The sequence below is a fragment of the Eumetopias jubatus genome, unplaced genomic scaffold (assembly GCF_037043125.1).
Source record: "Eumetopias jubatus isolate StellerSeaLion01/CBP00866 unplaced genomic scaffold, mEumJub1_p1.0 scaffold_3, whole genome shotgun sequence".
NCBI classification, from domain to species: domain Eukaryota; kingdom Metazoa; phylum Chordata; class Mammalia; order Carnivora; family Otariidae; genus Eumetopias; species Eumetopias jubatus.
Genome location: NW_028274809.1, coordinates 70,878,587 through 70,899,448, shown reverse-complemented (window position 1 = coordinate 70,899,448; position 20,862 = coordinate 70,878,587). Strand labels below are relative to the sequence as shown.

The following is a 20,862-nucleotide window of genomic DNA, read 5'->3' as shown; positions in this document are numbered from 1 at the left end:
TCATCTTACTAGAATGCCTTCACTTTTCATTTTTACCCTGAAAGTAGTCTAATCATTTTGGATTACAGGGATGATCATTTTATTTCATTTGTAAAGGAAAAACAACTTTTAAGATTTTATTTTTCTATTATTATTATTTATTTGAGAGAGAGAATGAGAGAACACGAAGAAGGGGGAGGGTCAGAGGGAGAAGCAGCTCCCTGCTGAGTGGCGAGCCTGATGCAGGACTCGATCCAGGTACTCCGGAATCATGACCTGAGCCGAAGGCAGTCACTTAATCGACTGAGCCACCCAGGTGCCTGAGGAAAAACAACTTTTAGCAAATAGATTTGTAAAAGAAATTTTAGAGTTACAGAAATAAACAAAGATATACAGAGAAAGAATATAATCATTTCAAGTTGTCCATTTTCCTGATAGTTGCCCTAATTTTTTTTCCTGTGCTTTCTCTCTCAGCTAATGCAACTCAAGTTTTCCCTTTATTTAGAACTAAAACTTTACAGTCATTTTTAATCATGCTCAAGTCCCGATGTTCCTATCTCCAAGACACCCACAGGCAGTCCCAGCACCTTCTCCTCTTCCTACTTCCTGTCACTGCCCTGGGCCAGGGCTGCCTCATCTCTCACCTGTGAGAGTTTCCTTCTCCAAGCCAACATTGATTCCTACTTTGGGTAGAATCATCATTCTGAGAGAGGAAGAAAAAAAAATTTGCTTATGCTTCTCTTCCACTATAAGCACTAACGACTCCTCTGCAACAGAAGAAAAAACTCCACAAATTTTTTAGTTTATTATGCAAGGTGCTAACAACTATGCCCCCAACCTGTACCTCCAGTCCCATTTTCCTCTACACCCACACTCTTCACTCTGGTCCCTAGAAGCCCTGCTAACTATTAACTGCTGAATGACAGCTATCCACCAAGAATTGTTCCATTGTGCTTTAACACCCAAGCACTGTCCCACCGCTTGGGCTCTTTCTGAAGCCCGGAAGACACAATTATTTTCACTCTGTGAGAAATGGTCCCTGTCCTTCAAAGTCGAGATGCCCTCTCCTACTGAAAGCGACCCCAAAGACTTGGCGTCAAGGTTAACAAGGTCTTCCTCTGACTTCTCACAGAACACTGCACTGATTAAAACATTTACTTTATTCTGTCTTCATTAGGGTTGGTTGCTTATGTCTACCTCTGTTGACCATCTTCTTTTTCTGTTTCGCCTTTTTTTAAGAGTTGTATTATTGGGGCGCCTGGGTGGCTCAGTCATTAAGCGTCTGCCTTCGGCTCTGGTCATGATCCCAGGGTCCTGGGATCGAGCCCTGCATCAGGCTCCCTGCTCCGCGGGAAGCCTGCTTCTCCCTCTCCCACTCCCCCTGCTTGTGTTCCCTCTCTCACTGCCTCTCTGTCAAATAAATAAATAAATAAAAGAGTTGTATTATATTCAAAAGAATAAGGCAGACTTATAGAAAGCAGAAAACAAAGGACAGGAAATGAAATGTATTGGGTATTACAACTAGGGAAATAGATGACATTCAAAAAACATTTCCTTTTAATTAGTAACAAGCTATAATATTGTAAGCTAGATTTAATTTCACATTTGCACTGAAATCATGTTTTATTGCACTTTGAAATGAATTAGGTATCTATTGAATGAAAGGACAAAAAATGGTTGACCAAGATTGGTTTGGGAATGAGAGAAAGGATATAGAAGGTAAAAGGAGTGGAAATACCTCCTTTTGTTTTAATATCAATACACTCTCTCTCCTTGAAAATAAGTTGTTGATACACTGAGTTATCTAGACTTTTTCATGAGATGTCGATACCACAGTAACCCCTAAGCTACCTCGCCAAAGCCAACAGACACACACATCTCTCCCACTGCAAACCAGGAAGAACGATGAACCAAACCTTGCATACAAATATTGTTTTTAATCTTCAAAAAGGAAAATTTTACATGCTAGTCATTATTATGACAAGAAATAAATCACGAAGCTGAAACCAGTCTTTTCCAAGTGCAAAAAAAAAAAAAAAAAAAAAGGCCTCAAGAAGGCGGGCAGTTATGCAGCTCTGTTAACATAACCCACTTCCCTGGCTTTCCCAGCTTTCAGAATCAGAATCTGGTAACCCCCCACCCCTGAGTTTTAAATGTAGGATTACATATAATTTAAGTTTATTCTAGTAGTTAGGGTTTTGAGGAGCAAAGACACGGGCACAAGGGAGACTAATACTTGTTCATTGACAACTGTGTTCTAGGCAGCAGACCAGCTCCATCCCTCAAATAACTTGATTTAATCCTAATCACAACTTCATGATTTAAACCTTATTTGACCCATTTTACAGACTCCTGAGAATTAGGTACTTGCCCACCACTGTGGTTGGTAACTCTAGGGTACCCAAACATTTGCCATGCTGACCACCATGATCTTATAAAGTAGGTGAGAAATCTATGAAGATGATACACTGGGGCGCCTGGCCGGTTCAGTCGGTAAAGCATGCGACTCTTGATCTCTGGGTCATGAGTTCGAGTCCTACATTGGGTGTAGAGTTTACTTAAATAAATAAAGTCTTAAAACAAAAAAGACGATGCACTGTCAGCATTATATACTGTCACAGGCCCGTTGCTGAACAGTGGAACAAGTACTTGGAAAACAGAAATGTATGAAAATAAGATGCTGACTGTGAGGTGGTGACACAGAAAAGGAAATTAGGAGAATTTAGCATGGTTCAAGCATGGAGGAGGCAGAATGAGCTTGACCTTGGCCTTGAAGAATCAAGAATGGAAAATGGGGAGGCGCCTGACATGAGGCAGCAGCAGGAACAAATCGTTCTCCCTTGTCACAATGCAGGGAGGGACGGAGAAAACATTCAATTCTTCTGGCAGCGAGAAGGAAGAAGAAAAGCCACAGAATCTGCAGGACTTGGGGACCGAGAGGTAACAGGAAATAGTCAACCACCGCTCCAGAGCTTCAAGGTGAGGAGAGTTAAATTTAGAAATGCCATCGTTTGAAGAGGAAGGAGACAGTGTTGAATTTGAGGTGGTAACAGGAGAGTGGAAAATGTGTAGGAAATGGGGGGCAGTGGAGAAGAGTCCTACAGGAAAATGAGGCTATAGAAGAATAAGCCAAGAACTGAAATCCAAAGAGCAAAAAGTTGAGGAGAAGTGGGTAAAAGGAAAGAGCCAGAGAAAAGAGCACTGCGTGTCCTGCCTCTGAATAACACATGTCAGAAACACTATCATCAGAGTTAAGTATCAAACAAAATAACAGAAGACGCCAGTGCAGTTTCAAGTGAGAACTTGAAGGCAAAAGGCCAAGGGTTAAGGTGGCAAAGAAAGTCGAAACAACAAGAGCCCGCGGCTGATCTGTCTAGAAAATTCGCCTGAGAAGTTTGCATGAAAGAAATAAAATGGTACCAAAGTCAAGCAAAGTATTTGGCTGGATTTTAGAAAAGGGGAGAGAATTAAGACTGTCTGAAGTCCTGGGGTAACAGATTAATCCTTCCTGTTACCTATTCCCTAAACTTGCTGGTTAACTGTGCTGATGTACTTCCTGAGTAGAAAACTTTTCAGAAACAGAAGCAAAGTTGCAGCAGCCTGCAATAGTCATGAGGCTCCAAGCTGATTTCCTGCACAGCCACCACAATTCAGAAGTTACCTAGAGCTGGTCGGCTTCTCTCATTAAATCCTCCTGGAGAATGTTTCAACCCCTTCCAGCTTACCACTGTGGCCACTGTCACATCTTTGCCCGGTTCTTGACCAGTCTCCTTCAGTAGCCAGGAACGCAACTGGTTCCCTCCAGTCGGAGCCCTGTCCCGTGACCTTAACCATAGTGATCTGTACTTCCAGGGTCAAGAGTCTCTCTCTCTGACTTGGGGTGAGCCTGCTTTCTCACTCATTGCCACTTCTGCTAACACATTATGTGAATATTCTACTCCAAACATAGCTTTTTAAATATATTTTTTCTTTCCTCTCCAGTTTCCACAACCCTTATAGCATTCTTGCCTTAGACTCATGCATTGTTTGTATGGAACTAGGTCACTACTACAAACATTCTTAGATATCTTTTCCCATCTTCCTGTTGGCGAGCCCTCTGAAATAACCAAGCCCCCCGGGGTGGGGCGGGGACCCAAGGTTATTTGTTTCAATTGCTGCCCCTCCTGCCACTCATCCCATTGGGTCGATTTGAAATTATACTGCTAAATTTGTAATTCTAAAACATTTTTTTTTCTTTTTTAGACTTCTGAGTTTACACCTATCTTTTCTGAGAAGTTTTGATAACGACTTTTCTAAAAAATTTCTAATTATGTCCACTGTGTTTTTTAGGCTGTAAGGATGAGTCACTTTTCCCATAGGATGAGTCACATCCATGTCACCAACTAGTAGTCTTTATTGGAAACAATTAAGTCCAGAACAGGAATGCCCTTTTTTCTCCCCCTCTCTCTACATTCTAAGATACAAAATTGTCAGCAAGTCAAAACTGGTACTTATTAGAGGCTCTGTGGTAAATGGAATGAAGCTTTCAGCAAATACGGCTGTGTGTCCTGCCTCTGCATAACACAGATCAGGAACACTATCTTCGGAGTTACATATCAAACCTGGGGTTTTACTGATACTAGGAAAGAGTGACGCTGCCAAACGCTTATCGCTGCTATTGGTAACAGCAAAGAGAATGAAACACATTAAGATAATCCACATACAATAAAGAGACTGGAGAACAAAAAAAGGGGTGAATTTTCTAGGAAAAGTGATAAAATGCTCTCCTACTGCATCTGGAATATGATTTGACTCAATAAAAAAAAATTACTGGTTTAATTTTTCAGGTACACATTTACTATACATAGAACATGGCATTATTCTATTATTTTATGGTTACTGAGTGCCGTCTCCTTGATGTTAAAACTCACCTTACATGATTCAAAACTAGCTGAGGAACTATTTGTTTTTTGAAATCCTCTCTCCTTTCTCTTATACCTCAAGAACTTGAGAGTTAGCTTCATTCTTTCGTTTCCTACAGTTATATTTTTAGCTTCTTAGACTTCACGGCGCTCTATCTACCTGTAATTATGCTGCAAAAGCATAAGACGACGCCGGTCAAGACCAGCAGCAGACAAGACAGCAGAGGAACTATTTGTGGCCTTGAACAGCTGCAAGAGGGCAGGGCGCAGCTGGACAAGTTCCCTCTGCCTCTGGCCTCGCATGACAAACCCTGAGAGCTAGACTTGCTCTCGACGCAGTCCCTAGCACCAGATTGCCCTGAAAGCAAAGGGCTGTGGGCAAAGTCTATGAGGGCTGGTCTAAAGGGGAACCCAGGAAAGGCACAGGTAGGGTGCTAAGAGCGGTGGCCTTAGGAGAACTCTCCAGACCCTAAAGAATACCACCCACCATCCCACCCTTCTCTCTAAAAACAAAACAAAGCAAAACCACCGCCACCTCCTTATGGAAGGCCAGATGTTACTTTTAGTTCCAGTTTGGAAATACTGCCCGAGCTCTGAAACATTCTTCTTAAAATAATAAGTAATGAATCTGTATTTTTACCCATGACAGCAGAAATGAGATGCCATTAATCAGATGTTGAGAAATGGGAATATTTTTCAGGGACTAGGAAACATTCTTGAGTGGACATTTTCTTCCACAGTTATGTAAAACTCCTTTTTTTGTAAGGGGCCATTACTGTCTTTGGATACATAAAAGATGTTGTTGTATGTGGAGGCTTTTATAGCTCAGAGTGATTAGTCTTCACACAACGATCCCTGCACTGTGCAGTGCTTCTGACTCCTTGATTTAAATTAGTGCTTTCTTAGTTAGTGAGTTAACATCATTTGCAAAGTAACGTATTTATATTCTGTTCTTCAACAACATTAGCATAGAATACATATTTACTTTGGAACTTTATGCACACGCACACACTTCTTCACAAGACTCAGAAAGTGGCAGTGAGAAAAGAAATGGGAATTTTGGAAATAAGAATTCCCCAACAGAGGAGGGTGAATAACCCAGACCACAAAGCTGTAGGTGCTAGTGAAGACACACTATTATTTCCTGGCTAACATTAAGAGTCTTACACACGTTTAAGATATAGTTAGATGGTAACTACCTTTCCGAAAAACAGTAACAGCTAAAGTTTCTCTTTTTATAGGATAGACTGGCCCCCCAGAGGGGCTACCGCAAAAAAAAAAAAAAAGAGCAGTCCTAAAAAGGATCCAGCCATAAGCTCTGCAAAAATTCTCATTTTACTTCTCATGCCAATAAAGTCAAATTCTACTGAGAAAATGTTCCAGTTTATTTTGTTATACAGGCATTCTGCTAATGTTAATGCTATGTCCGAGGACTTAAAACTTGGAAACTGTCATTGTGTCGGTAATGAGAGTTCACAACTTGTACTAAACGTCTCTTGTAAAACACTTGATATCCTTTCAGAGTATGATAAAGGATAAAAGAACTATCTATCAGCTGAAAACGACCAAGAAGAAAAGCTACTTACGGCTGACACAACTTCACCAGGTCCTGATCTGTGGTGTTGGGAGGCAGTCCCCGGATATAGAGGTTGGTTTTGCTCAGCTGGTCCCATCCTGAATTGCTACTGCTACTGCTGTTGTTATTACTGCTGGTGGTGCTGGGGCTGGGAGGGGCCATGGGGTGGGCCGGGACCAGAGACTGCTGGGAGACAAAGACAGGGAGCATTAGAACACCGGCGGTAGGCTGCGGAGCACCATTCACAGGCTGTGTGATCTCCACCACACAACAGAAACACAGATCCCCTTAAGCGACGTTCACATATACATTTTTTTTAAAGATTTTATTTATTTATTTGACAGAGAGAGAGAGAGAGAGAGAGAGCACAAGTAGGCAGAGAGGCAGGCAGAGGGAAAGGGAGAAGGGAGCCCGACGTGGGGCTCGATCCCAGGACCCTGGGATCATGACCTGAGCTGAAGGCAGACGCTTAACTGACTGAGCCACCCAGGCGTCCCATATATACATTTTCATTTACACCTTAAAAAAGACCTGCTCATTCTACAGAAAAAGCCCTCTCCTTCAACATGCAATTAATAATGGGATTTTATTCAGTAAAGTATTCTCTATGTGCACCTTAAATAGGGCTAAATTTATGTGAGATTAATGTATTCATACCTTTTAAGGACACATCTACTGAGACTCAAAATTAACTTGCAAGAAGTTAAGTGATGATATCATTTTATGATACAGTCATTTAGAAATCACTAGACTTTTGAAAAGGTTTTCAAATTCTGAATAACATTTGACTGAAAGTTGCTGATCATTTTATTGAGACTCTTGGGGGGAAAAATAAGATGATTCTTCGAGTGTAACAAAGTTTGAGTTCCAGCACAATGCTCAAATAAGGCAGACTTCACCTAGTTCTAAGTCTGGCCCATGGCTCCAATGAGACATCTGGATAAGATTCACGGGCATGCTGCCTTTTGCGCTGGCCAACCTTGTGAAATTTAACCCCTGTGAGAACGGTGTGGGAGTTGGAAACCTTCCCAGGCCTTGCAGCAAGGAACGTAACTTTTCTAAAGCCTAAACCTAGGGCTCAGTGTGGTTTCGCAGTCAACAGCCACCTAGGAAGAATGTCTGAAATTGTACTCACACCAGATAATTCTCTGTTAACCGATCGAAAGAAACCACAGTTCTGTGCCCTATGCCACACACATGACTTTTGAGGAAGTTAAATGGCTCGGTCTGAGATGGAAGTGAGTACACCCTGAAGTGCCCTCAAAGCAAATGCTCAGCAGTTTCATACCGGGACAGGAATTTTTTTCACCTCGCATCTAAATAATAAATACACTAACCCAAGGATTTCACTTAAATTAAGTAACAGTTTGAAAATAAAGTATAAAATTAGTCCCTAGACATATAATTTTTTTTTCAAATAATACAGCTTGATTTTCACAACCACAAACAAAACTATTAGACACATCTAAGACACAGTTCAATTCCACTTTGGAAAGTTCAAAAAGCAGAAGACCCCTTGTACTAAATGTAACCCTGCCTACCTTGCCAGCAATCTCAACTATTCACTATGGATATCTGACTCTGCACCCAGGTTCTGCCATGACCATCCTAACTCCACAGTATCCCCCACCACATTGGGATCCCCACTAATCTACACATGTAACCATTACTTCTTTTCTGTACTATATATATATAGATACAGATATAGATATAGATAGATAGATATATAGATAGATAGATAGATATTTTTTTTTTTAGGTAGCACCGTTCACAGGCTGTACGATCTCCACCATAGAATAGAAATACAGATGCCCTTAAGGGCCCATCGTGGGGCTCAAACTCACAACCCTGAGATCAAGACCTGAGCTGAGACCCAAGAGTTGAATGCTCAACCGAATGAGCCACGGAGGCGCCCCTACTATGTATTTTTTTCTTCTCACTGCCCAGGGTCCTTGCTAAGATTATTGAGTCCAAACACCATTTTATCTCAAGTGATCCTCTCTTACAAGGAGAGTAGCAGGAAGGGTTAACAATAGTCAATGTATAAATGAAGACTGAAATTGAACTGGAAATATCCATATTGCTTAATCCAAGAAAAAACTTACCCAAGATCATATCCTATCAAAGCTATTTGAGTTATGCCCTTAATAAGCAGTTGAACTCATATCCTTTGGTCTCATCTCTGGTTTTTCTCTAGGGAATAAAGACTCTGCTTTCTAGAAGTAAAAGGAAGAGTAAGCATTGTTCCTTGCTTTGCCGCAGGTGGCACCTCAGATTCCCCAGCCATACCACACAAAGGAAGGTCTGTGTTCCTTATTCAGAATCACTCAATACAACTTGTGCTAGTTGCTCCTTGCAATTAGCCAGGCATCCCATTTGTCATTTCAGTTTAGAACGAGGTGCTGGAAAGTAACACACACATCTTGCCCCCTATCCCAAGCCTTTGCTTTACACAAAGAACTTATATCTAGGCAAGGCTGAATTTTTTCTTAAATCGTCTTTGATTAATGTCCAAGAACCTGTCTTTGTCACAAACCACAGTTCCTCATAGCAGGACCCAGTATGTTCAGTGCAGCTGTTGGGGGATGGAACGGGGTCACCTCCAGGGATAAGCCCTGGAGAAGCCTGAAAGAAGCCATGGACCGGCTTCATCCCCACCTCTCAGTAGCATCAGACCAACGCGAAGCAAATGAACCATCAGTTGGTTTAAAGACTGCATTCCAAGTCTGCATCAGCTCTAACCTCTTCTCCGGGGTGCCAGGTGTGGACTTGCAGGATTAAAAGAAACATTTGGGGGTATGATTTACTGAGAGATTATTTGGACATGAAAAGAGTAGGTTTTTATTTATGTATTTATTTTTGGCAAAAGCAGAACCATGATTTACATCTCAGAATTTACATAGCTGATTTAATATATCTTTGACAGGTCTCTATATTTATTACAGTAATAATTTCTCACTCTGGGAAGTAAGTATGGAGCATATACAGCCTGCCCCTGCTTCCCCTCTACTCTGCCCTATGGTGGAAAAAAGTTTCCCAACATTCTGATCCCAGGTGGGAGACCGGGCTTTCTGAATGTGCCCTGTGGAGGATGACTGGCCTCTGGTGAATTCAATACAGAACAAGTTCAAATTAAAATGTTATCCTAATATTAACTATTTCTCAGAACTAGCTGAAGACAGCTTATTCTAGGTTGCCAATTTTCTATTTTCTGCTGTAGAAAATTTTAGATCAAAGATGAGGTTTGTAAAACTCACTGAAATTAACAACTTAAATCCTAATAAAGATTGGACACATGTTTAAAGAAGAAAATTCAAACATAATTAAGCTGTTTATTTCTAAATGTTCAGAATGGGTCGATGATAACTACAATAATTTGAGCACTATTGAGATTGAGTACCATTACTCATGTACTACATGTTTAATATATGCCACCAGGCCAAGTGCTTTATGTGCATTATCTTCTCTAATCCAATGAGGCAGATACATCTTTGTTTTCCCATTTTGCAGATTAGGAAACTGAGTCTCAACAGAGGTTCAGTAATATGCCACAGTCACACGATCACACGTTAAAGACGGCAGGGCTGGAATCTGAACCCAGGTCTGTTGGACAACAAAGTCAGAGCCCTCAAAGAGTACTCTACATGGTACATCAGAACCGTCCATATCCTAAATCTGCTATTTGTATTATTTCATTTAGCTGTGCCCATCCTTCCTGCAATCTACATATTAAATTCAAGGTTCTCTGAAATGGGACACTTAATACCATTGGTGGCTTTGTGTGTGTGTGTGTGTGTGTGTGTATTTTTTTTTTGAGAAAGACAAAGGTACCCTTAAGTTAACTTAATGAGTGAGCACACAGTCAGCTTGTGTGTGTGTGTGTGTGTGTGTGTGTGTGTGTGTTTAACAAAGTCAGCTTTTAAAAGATTAGTTTTTAAAATTCTACCTTATATTTTTATTAACAAAAGAATTCGGCAAACAAATTTTGATAGCAACAGCACATTATGGCTGAATACCAGAGTCAGCATTTTAGAACAGCAAGACTTAACCCATGAACACTTAAAATCTTATTCCCAGATTAAAATGCAATTGAAATGTAAACACTGACAAATCTGTAACTCCAATTTCACAGCTCTGACCAGTTCAAAACAATAACACTCTGTAGCTCTGTGCTCAACAGCACAAAGGGTAAATTTTAAAAAATTAAAAAAAAAAAGCTTACCAACAGATAATATTTTACCAAACTCCATTTTCATCACTGGTTGTCCTTTTTATATATTGCCTCTCAAAACCCCTAAAGCTTGCCTGGAGTTTGAAAAGGACTCCTGTCTCGTTCCCATTCCTTGTCCCCTTAGATGAAGTATGTAGCTAATTCACACAAATTCAACCTAATTAAGGACCTTGGTGGGGGGGCGGGGCACCTGGTGGCTCAGCTGGTTAAGAGTCTGCCTTTGGCTCAGGTCATGATCTCAGGGTCCTGGATCGAGCCCCGCGTCGGGCTCCCTGCTCAGCGGGGAGTCTGCTTCTCCCTGTCCCTCTGTCTGCTGCTCCCCCTGCTTGAGCTCTCTCACTCTGACAAATAAATAAAAATCTTAAAAAAAAAAAAAAAAGGACCTCGGTGACTGGCTGACCCCAGGTGAGCGCTGACCCACCCTACAAGAGCCTAGCAGTCTACCTCAGCGTCCTCTGGCCTAATTTCACCGTTTCAGATCATGTAAGCAAGCTACCCATCAAGCTCTCTATCCAAGGGCAGGGAAAACAAACTACTTCAGCTTTCACAAATAACACTACCTGGGCTCAATTTGCACAAAACTGATAGAAAAACAAAGTTGGTGGCGAATAAATGGAATAGTTGTACTTGCACACCCTCTCTGCACCCCCTTCAGGAGTGGGTGTGGGCACCAGCAGGAAGAGTGCTTGTCAGCAGTCAGGGAGGACTTCCTGTGTGGACAGCCCTGAGGCCTCTATCCCGCCAGGAAGGCCCACAGGCCTCCTATATTCAGACAGGATGATCAACAAACAGGCACACGGCAACTACACACGCCGCAGACCTATTTCCCTTTCCATCACATCAAACCCCCTCAGACGCCACACTAAGTAGGCTCTTGTATATAAATACAAGTCTAAAGGTTGTTTACAAAAAAGGCAAAACTAACCATCGGTGAACTAAAATATATTAGTAATCATGCATTGTTGTAGACTTCTGTTCAGCAAAGACAATGAATAAAAATGAAAATCTGACATTACAAATTCTATTGTCTCATTTCCTCCCTCGTACTAATAGGCAACAAGAACTGTGCTCCAACCAATCTCAGCGCTGCAGCTCTCCTCCCTTCCCCCTCAGTCACTAACATCCCTGGGGACTCTAACACATTTTGAAGGGAAACCTAGAATCTGCCTTTTAATTGCCCTCAAGTCTTTAAGGCTGTCAACCTTATAGTTTAGGAAGGTTGTGATCCAAAATCCATAATCTCCATCTCCACCTTGCCGCATGTGCGTGTACACACACACACACACACACACACACACACACGCTCACACACACCACTGCCACCGCCCCACCCCCACCCCAAACAAGAGGGAGTTTAACATACCAACTATTTCCTTAATCCAGAAAGCAAAATAACCACTATAGTTGCCCTGAGCATAGACTAGAAGTTATGGAACATTATCATCTTTCACCAGGAAATGGTACATTATCAAACCTGACATGAACTGAGCACTGTGTAAAGATACTATACCACACTAATTCCACACACTGGTTCCTCTCCATAAAGCTTTCAAGATGTAAGAGGAATTTAACAATTTAAGGGAATTATCGAACGGGGAGGGAGAGCATCCAAATGGGCCAGTTTCACCACAGTTAGGGTATTTTCTTTGTTTTCTTTCAGACATCTGAGTGGCTCAAAGACGGCCAGGAATAGTGCCTCTGAAAGATAAAGTTCCTGGCACAGGGAGCTGGGAAAGTACGCACAGCTGAGAAGTGGGAGGTGAATTAGTGAGAGATGAGAAACTGGCCAGGAAGCAGATGCTCTTCCGGGTAGGCCAGGATGTGAGAGATCACTTCTATTAATGAAGAACAATAGTGCCCCTTTACACATGCAGACTCTTACTTATCCACCATGTGGGAGAGAGGGCCAAAGGGCAAATATCAATTAGACCCATTGGATGCTAGGATATCAGGGCTTAAAATCACATGGCTAATTAGTTCATGAAACTGGTTCTCATAGAGCCACTATCTCTTCTTTGAAAACAAGTGTTGTAGCCTCTAAGACTATGAAACTTGAGCAATAGATTATTCAATATTTTTTCTTGGATTATGTTTATCAAAGGAGAGGGCCATGTTGTTATGTTAGCTATTAAAATAAAACTAAGAATAAAAATCTCCAATGTACTTCACAACTAATATTCTCTAAGATACTTATCAAGCTGATCCTTGCATGTAAAGCTATAATCCCTACTTAGAAACCTCTTTACCTAAGTCCATGAATAAAGCATCATTTTCTTAGGCTTCAGATAAAAGAAACAAATTTAAAACTTGCACTGAATAAGATAAGTATCTGTTGTATACAACATGACTGAATGACTGGACAGAGACCATGTTGCAGAAGTGAAGATAAACAACAGGGAAAAGTCCTTAGAAATGAAAACAGCTCAGAAAAGCTTTTTGGGGTGGATGGAGTGGTTGCAAAGGAGGTAAAAAGAAAGGGCAAACCGGTGTTGGAAAATCCATAGGAGAAAACATACCTTAGACACAATATGTGATTTCTGAGGTCAAATTCTCTTTCAAGGCCCCATAAAAGAAGGAAATGCCTTATCATCCAAATATCTCTTAAAGATCTGGTTTGTGCTCCAGCATGCAAATCAGCTCCATTGTTTGGTTCTCACCAAAGGTTCCGCCAAGAATACCACAGATGCCCCAAGTTGCCTGCTAAGAACTCTGGGCCAAGGAACACACCAGAGATCTTGCACTATTTGTTCCTTCTAGTGTTTGTAACAGTGTTTATAAAGGGGGAGAAAGCTAAAAACCAACATGAAAACCCCATAAATACAGTCAACTCCGCTTTGACAAAGGTGCCAAAGCAATACAATGGGGCAAGGATCGGGGGCGCCTGGGTGGCTCAGTCGGTTGAGCGACTGCCTTTGGCTCAGGTCATGATCCTGGAGTCCTGGGATCGAGTCCCGCATCGGGCTCCCTGCTCAGCGGGGAGTCTGCTTCTCCCTCTGACCCTCCCCCCTCTCATGCTCTCTCTCTCTCTCATTCTCTCTCTCAAATAAATAAAATCTTTAAAAAAAAAAAAACAATGGGGCGAGGATAGTCTCTTCAAGAAATGGTGCTGGAACAACTAGACATCGGCATGCACAAACACAGCATGTGTCTGAGTCTAGACACAGACCTTACACCCTTCACCAAAATTAATTCAAAGAGAATCTTAGACCTAAATTTAAGATGCACCCCTGTAAAACTCCTAGAAAATAACACAGGAGAAAACTCAGATGACCTCAAGTAAACTGATGACTTTGCAGGTACAATACCAAAGACATATTCCATAAGTAACTGATAGGGTGGACTTCATTAAAATTAAAAACTTCTCTGCTACAAAAGAAAAATTCAAGAGAATGAGAAGATAAGCCACCGAATGAGAGAAAATATCTGAAAAAGCTGGATCTGATAAAGGACTGTTATCCAAAATATACAAAGAACTCTTAAAATTCAACAATAAGAAAACAAACAACCCAATTTAAAAATGGGCTGAAGACCTTAACAGAAACCTTTCCAAAGAAGTTATACAAATGGAAAATAAGCATATGAAAAGATGCTCCACATCACAGGTCAACAGGGAACTGCAAATTAAAATAATATAAAGATACAATTATACGCCTATGAGGATGGAACTCCAACTTCACAGCTCTGACCAGTTCAAAACAATAACACTCTGTAGCTCTGTGCTCAACAGCACAAAGGGTAAACTTTAAAAAATTAAAAAAGAAAGCTTACCAACAGATAATATTTTACCAAACTCCATTTTCATCACTGGTTGTCCTTTTTATATATTGCCTCTCAAAACCCCTAAAGCTTGCCTGGAGTTTGAAAAGGACTCCTGTCTCGTTCCCATTCCTTGTCCCCTTAGATGAAGTATGTAGCTAATTTACAATATATTGTAATTGGATGGCAAAAATCTGGAGGATGGCAAAATCTGGAACACTGACAATAGCAAATGCTGGGGAGCACATGGAGCAACAGGAATTCTTGCACACTGCTGGAAGGAGTGCAAAATGGTAGAATCACTTTGGAGACAGACTGACCGTTTCTTACAAGACTAAACATACTCTCATTATACCATCTAGCAATTGTGCTCTTTGCTATTTACCTAAAGGAGTTGAAAACCTATGACCCCACAAAAACCTGCACCAAATACAGCAGTCTTATTCATAACTGTCAAAACTTGGAAGCAACAAAGATGCCCTTTAGTAAATGAAAGGATCAATAACCTGTGGTACATCCAGGCAATGCAATATTATTCAGCACTAAAAAGACATGAGTTACCAATCCATGACATGGAGGAACCTTAAATGCATATTACAAAGCAATATGAAAGAAGCCAATTTGAAAGGCTGCATTTTAGGTGGTTCCCATTTACATGACATTCTGGAAAAGACCAAACTATGGAGACCGTAGAAAGACCAGTGGTTGGTTGCCAGGGGCTGGGGGAAGAAGGAGGGATAAACAGGCAGAGATGATTTTTTGGTTGATGTAACGATTCTACATGCTACCATAATAGTGGATACATATTATTCATTATACATTTAGTCTAAACCCACAGTATGTACAACACTAAGGTACACTTCGAACACTCTAGGTGATTTTGATATGTCTATGTAGATTCAGCCTTGGGGGGAAAAATGTGCCATTCTGGTGAGTGATGGTGATAATAGGAGAGGCTATCCATGTGTGGGGGCAAGAGTATGTGGGAAAGCTGTGTACTTCTCTCTCAATTTCACTGTAAACCTAAAACTGCTCTAAAAAATAGTCTTAAAAAAATGACATAAAGAGGGGTGCCCAGGTGGCTCGGTCAGTTAAGTGTCTGTCTTTGGCTCAGGTCATGATCCTGGGATCCTAGTATTGAGCCCCCCATCGGGCTCCCTGCTCAGTGGGGAGTCTCTTTCTCTTTTTCCTGCTCTCTCTCTCTCAAATAAAGTCTTAAAAAAAGAGAGAAAAAATGATATAAGGATAGACTGGAGGCATTAGCTACAATTTATTCACCAGAAAACTGTAGGGCCAAGAAAGTAAGGGAGGAGCTTAATGCAATGGGCTCAAAACTTTCTTACACCAGAAAGTACATTCATTAGGAAGGGAGAACATTTTTTTATAATATATATTTTTTAATTTTATTATTGAAATATAGTTGACATACAACATTAGTCTCAGGTATACCACATAGTGATTTGACAATTCTATACCCTAGGCAATGCTCACCATGACAAGTGTAGTTACTATGTATCACCCTATAATGTTATTACAATATTACTGGCTATATTCCCTATGCTGTATTTGTCATCACCGTGATATATTTATTTTATAATGGGAAGTTGGCACCTCTTAAATCCCCTTCACCTGTTTCACCCATCCCCCACCTGCCTTTGCTCTGACAACCACCATTTTGTTTTCTGTATTTATGAGCCTCCTTCTGTTTTTTGTCTGTCTGTTCACCTGTTTTGTTTTTTAGATTCCACATATAAGTGAAATCATATGGTATTTGTCTCTCCGACTTATTTCACTTAGCATAATACCCTCTAGGTCCATCAATATTGTCACAAATGCCAAAATTTTGTTCTTTTTTATGGCTGAGTAATAGTCCATCGTGCATGTGTATCGCATCTTCTTCCATTGATTTATCGATGGACACTTAGGTCACTTCCATATCTTGACTACTGTAAATAATGCAGCAATAACCATAAACATGCATATATCTTCTCAAGTAAGCGGTTTTGTTTTCCTCAGGTAAATATCCAGAACTAGAATTACTGGATCCTATGGTAGTTCTATCTTTAGCATTTTGAGAAACCTCCATACTGTTGTCCACAGCGGCTGCACCAGTTTATGTCCCCACCAACAGTGCACGAGGGTTCCCTCTTCTCCACATCCTGGACAACACTTGTTGCTTCTTGTCTTTTTGGTAGTAGGTCGTTCTGACTGATCCAAGGTGCTCTCTTGTGGTTTTGATTTGTATTTCTCTGATGATTAGTGATGCTGAGCATCTTTTTGTGTGTCGAGGAAGGAAATACCTTTAACAGTGAACTCCTGGCCTTATATCCTGCATCACATATAATTGTGTGGTATGGCACAATTTCTAAAAAAAAGTAGAGTTCAACAAAGGGAAGATCAGGGATGAAAGGGCCTCAGACAGAAAGGCAGAGGAAGGCTTCCCAGAGGAGTATATATGGCTGAGTGAGCTGAATATTGGTGCCAAGTCCTTAAGCGTTAGATAAATGGCAATCTTGAAAGGGGTGGGTATGCAGGGAGAGAGGACAAGAGCCAACAAAGACACAGACAGGAAGGATCATTGCTCATGAAAGTCAGGAAAAAGACCAATGCTGGTCAGCTAGGACAAGCTGATGTTCAAGGAAGGGAAGGGCCAGGAGGCCGGGAGCTGAAAGGTAGGAGGATAACCTAGAAATCAGGAGAGCATATGGACATGGTATCACAGACTATTATACAGAGGTCTCCCCAGGAGAAAAGAAAATTTAAAGATGGTAAATGGGAGAGGATAATTTGTGGGGAAGTAAAATGAGGGAAATTCTTCCCCCTCCTCTCTGTGAAAACGTATATAGAAAAGAAAAATTAGTGCATGGAATAATCTGAATATCTGGATTCAAATCCTGCCTTGGCCAGTAACTGGAACATCATTGGCGGACAGCTCAATTCCTCATCTGGGAGACGAGCAGGTTAAGACTACGTGATTTCTATGTTCCCTTCCAGCCTTCAAATTCTAAGGCTGGACAGTGTTTCTCCAGCTAAGACATATCAAAACAGAACCCAGCCAGATCCTTGGGTCCTCTTATCTGTCTGCCAAACAGCCAGGGAAATGAAGTAGGAGGTTAAACTGGCAGCCCCAAGAAAGAAGACTTGCACTTTGCATCGCGCAGCTGGAAGACGCGGTGATCACACTGCTGTCACGTTTCCCTACCCCACTGAGGCCAAGCACGGATTCCCTCTTTAGTCACAGATGATTATGAGAAAATATTATAAATATATAAGCTATACTAAAATTACAACTAAAGCTCGAAGGAACAAACTGTTTTAATTACATAATATTCAGAGTTCCTCAAACCAGAATATTCTTAAGGCAAAAGTATTAGAGCTGAAATCACTTGAATAACAGATCCGTCAAGACTTCATGTTGGTTAACAGGCCAGCATCTTTTTGTTTCAACATGTAATCTGTACAAAAAGTTGCATTTCACATTCTATTTAATCTCTTATCTAGAAAAGAACCATGTAATAGCTCCAAGATCATCTTAAAAGAAAATTCAAAACAGTAAGCAAAGTACACCCCAAACCACCAGCGATTAGAACTCGGTAAACACAAAATCCTGCCCAACTTCAGGTGTGACATTAATTACTCTTCTGGGTTCTGAATGCAGGTGGGCGGAGTGTGGTTTTTTTTTTTCCTCCTCCTGAACCCCCAATCAGGGATTTTCAGATCTACACCGGTTTTCTTCCTCAACACAGAGCAAAGAAGAGAACAAACTCTTCTTTGCCTTTTTACTCAAAATAACTTGAAAAAAGAAAACTTCCTGAGGGAAGTGCAGTATCATGACAGTTCAGCACACCTCTGCAATGTTCTGATTTCCTGCCTCACCCCAATGCAGTTAGGATTCCAGCGCTGACAACCTCCTTCCGGCTGTTTTTAAACGTCTATGTACAGTACAGTTTGTATTGCTTGTTAAGTGAAGAATTACTGCTGAGATTGCAAAGTCCTCAGGGTGGAAATTACCTATTTTAAAATATTTTTTCTTCACCTAAACAATACTTATTGAAAGTAAAGTGGTTAGCTAACCATTAAACGGAGAAAAATTATACAAGTCAGCTAACCCCCAAAACCCCAAATGAATTTATTCATTTTTTTAAAAGATGTAAATACCCATATCAATGAGCCTGTAGTATCATGGATTTCATAAACTAACCCCTAGAGAAAAAAGCATTATCTGTACTTTAAGGAAACTAAATAAAGTATTTAAAATCTCCCCAAAAGAATTTTAAAAATGAAATCTTATCTGACACTGTTGTGATTTACACATAGCCAAAGTAAAACATCATCAAAGGAAAACTTTCTGAGTTAATACAACTCAAAAAAATTAATGAATAGGTTCATTTTTTTCTGATAAAAATCCAGCCGCTTACATCTGATACATGGTGGATAATTAGTATAGAACAGCTCTTTATTATGTTTCTCTGTGTATCTCTACGTAAATGTGTGTCTGTGTGTGTGTATGAGAGAAAGAGAGAGACACTGTGTTGGGATAAACAGAAGGGAGGAGATGGTTGTCTCTAAGATACATTGTCTCTGATGTATCTGAGATACATTGTCTCACTGTGTCTGAGATATACTGTCTCTGATACAAAGCACAGTGGATTTTTATTTTAAATTTCTTTTTCCCTGAAACCCACCTCAAAAATTAAGTTTCTGCCTGAGCTCACAACCCTGTATACACTTACAGGCAAAACTCTATAAAACTGAAACAAAAGTTTTGTGAAACAATTACTTTCCTTTATCATATTCAATGGACCATAATGTTATCTTTTCTCCTCTATTTCCCTAAAAAAGAAATGCTGGTAGTGACCTATTAAATTGATTAAAGTGACACAAATATTGCCATTTGCAGATTAAAAACCAATGGTCTGCTGCATTTCTCAAACTCTGATATACATATGGACCACTCCTCAGTCATTTTGGGTGGCGCAAGGATTGTGCATTTCTACCAAGCTTCTGGGTGATGCCCATGCATAAGGGCAGGACTCAAGGCAGTGCTCTTGGTGTGTGAGGATGAATTTTAGAAAGGTTCCCTTCACGTTTTAGGAAGGAACAAGCTGCAGCTATTCACAAAATGAGATAAAAACCTTTGTTCATCTGATTTCCAGTCCAGTATCTGCTCAGAATCACAAAATGTTAACAATGAGAGAAGACATCAGAGATAATGCAATCTAATAATTCTCAACTGGAAGTATAACAGAATCTCGATAGATGGTTGTGGTGGGGGGAGACGGGGAGGTTGCAGCATTTTAATTTTTATCACAGGGAGTGTGGCTTTAATAATATTGAGAAACAATGACCTAATCTAACCCCTCAACCCAGGGAAGTCAAAGAGTATATCCAAGGTCATACAGCTAATTCAAGGCAGAACTAGGTCTCCATTTCCCACCACTGCTGTCAAAAGGCACCAGCCCTTGTTTGCTATAAGGATTGTAGCAAAAGTGATGGTACATGCCAAGTTTTCTTAATGAGTTTTAGAAAGGAAAATTGATATGCTAGTCCTGTTAAGGCATCACAGGAAAAATGCATATATTGTATAGCCTCTTCTATACCTCATATTTCATCTACTGTCAACTTCTAGATGACTCACTTGGATGGCCATGTCTGCAAGACATCCAGTTTCTTGCTTAAAAAAAACAACCTCACACCATCTATTAAATTTATAATTCAAAACAAAATTATTAAGAATGGCACCATTTCTATCTCTGTATATATATATATATATTAAAAATTTGTGAATAGCATGCACAATCATTATGTGCACCATCTATCTACAAGAAGATACAAAAATCAAACAGATTAATCACAGCAGTTTGTTGCCTTCCTGTCAGAGAAGTACATTCAGGGTCAACTGGCAATTTAACAGGCTGAGATTAGAAACCTTTGAAGAATCACCAGAATTGTTCACCTGCTGTCTGATTTCCCTATATATGTCACAAATTCATACACTTAAACAAGTAACTTCAACCTCTCAATTTCCATACCAAGAAAAAAAGAGATGTGTACAACTTTTCCTTTTGTGTATTCCAGCGTTGGCTTTTATCCCAAAAGCTTCACAATGATTATGCTCATATTAATTCTCTAAGATGAGCTGATTTTCCTCCAAAAAGTCCAAAAACGTATGCAAACCTTGCTCCCGGTAGCTCACCGGTATACTCTAGAAAACTTACTCTCTTGATCTGACTAAACATTTCCCCATTTTTGCAGGTACATGCTTTCTGACATGTCAGATCTCCCTTTATCAATACTACGTATTTGGACTGAATATCTATTGCTACTAAATAGCTTGAGACTTGCCCTTCCTTCATGGAGCCAGCCCATGCACCACTGTCTCATCATTTCGGGAGTGATGCTATCAACCTTGGGGTACG

General features: G+C 40.5%; 1 protein-coding gene across 7 annotated transcripts in view; it reads right to left on the bottom strand.

Moving 5' to 3' along the window:
* The window catches only part of RBMS1 (RNA binding motif single stranded interacting protein 1), a 206,074-nt gene that overhangs the window by 83,533 nt on the left and 101,679 nt on the right, over positions 1 to 20,862 (bottom strand). For 5 of the 7 annotated variants that reach the window (XM_088021654.1, XM_088021656.1, XM_088021657.1 and 2 more), the window contains exon 2: positions 6,467 to 6,642. In XM_088021654.1, the coding sequence (XP_087877780.1) occupies positions 6,467 to 6,642 (176 nt within the window). The remainder of the gene's footprint in view (positions 1 to 6,466; positions 6,643 to 20,862) is intronic. The other 2 variants (XM_088021655.1, XM_028113046.2) reach the window with 1 other exon arrangement.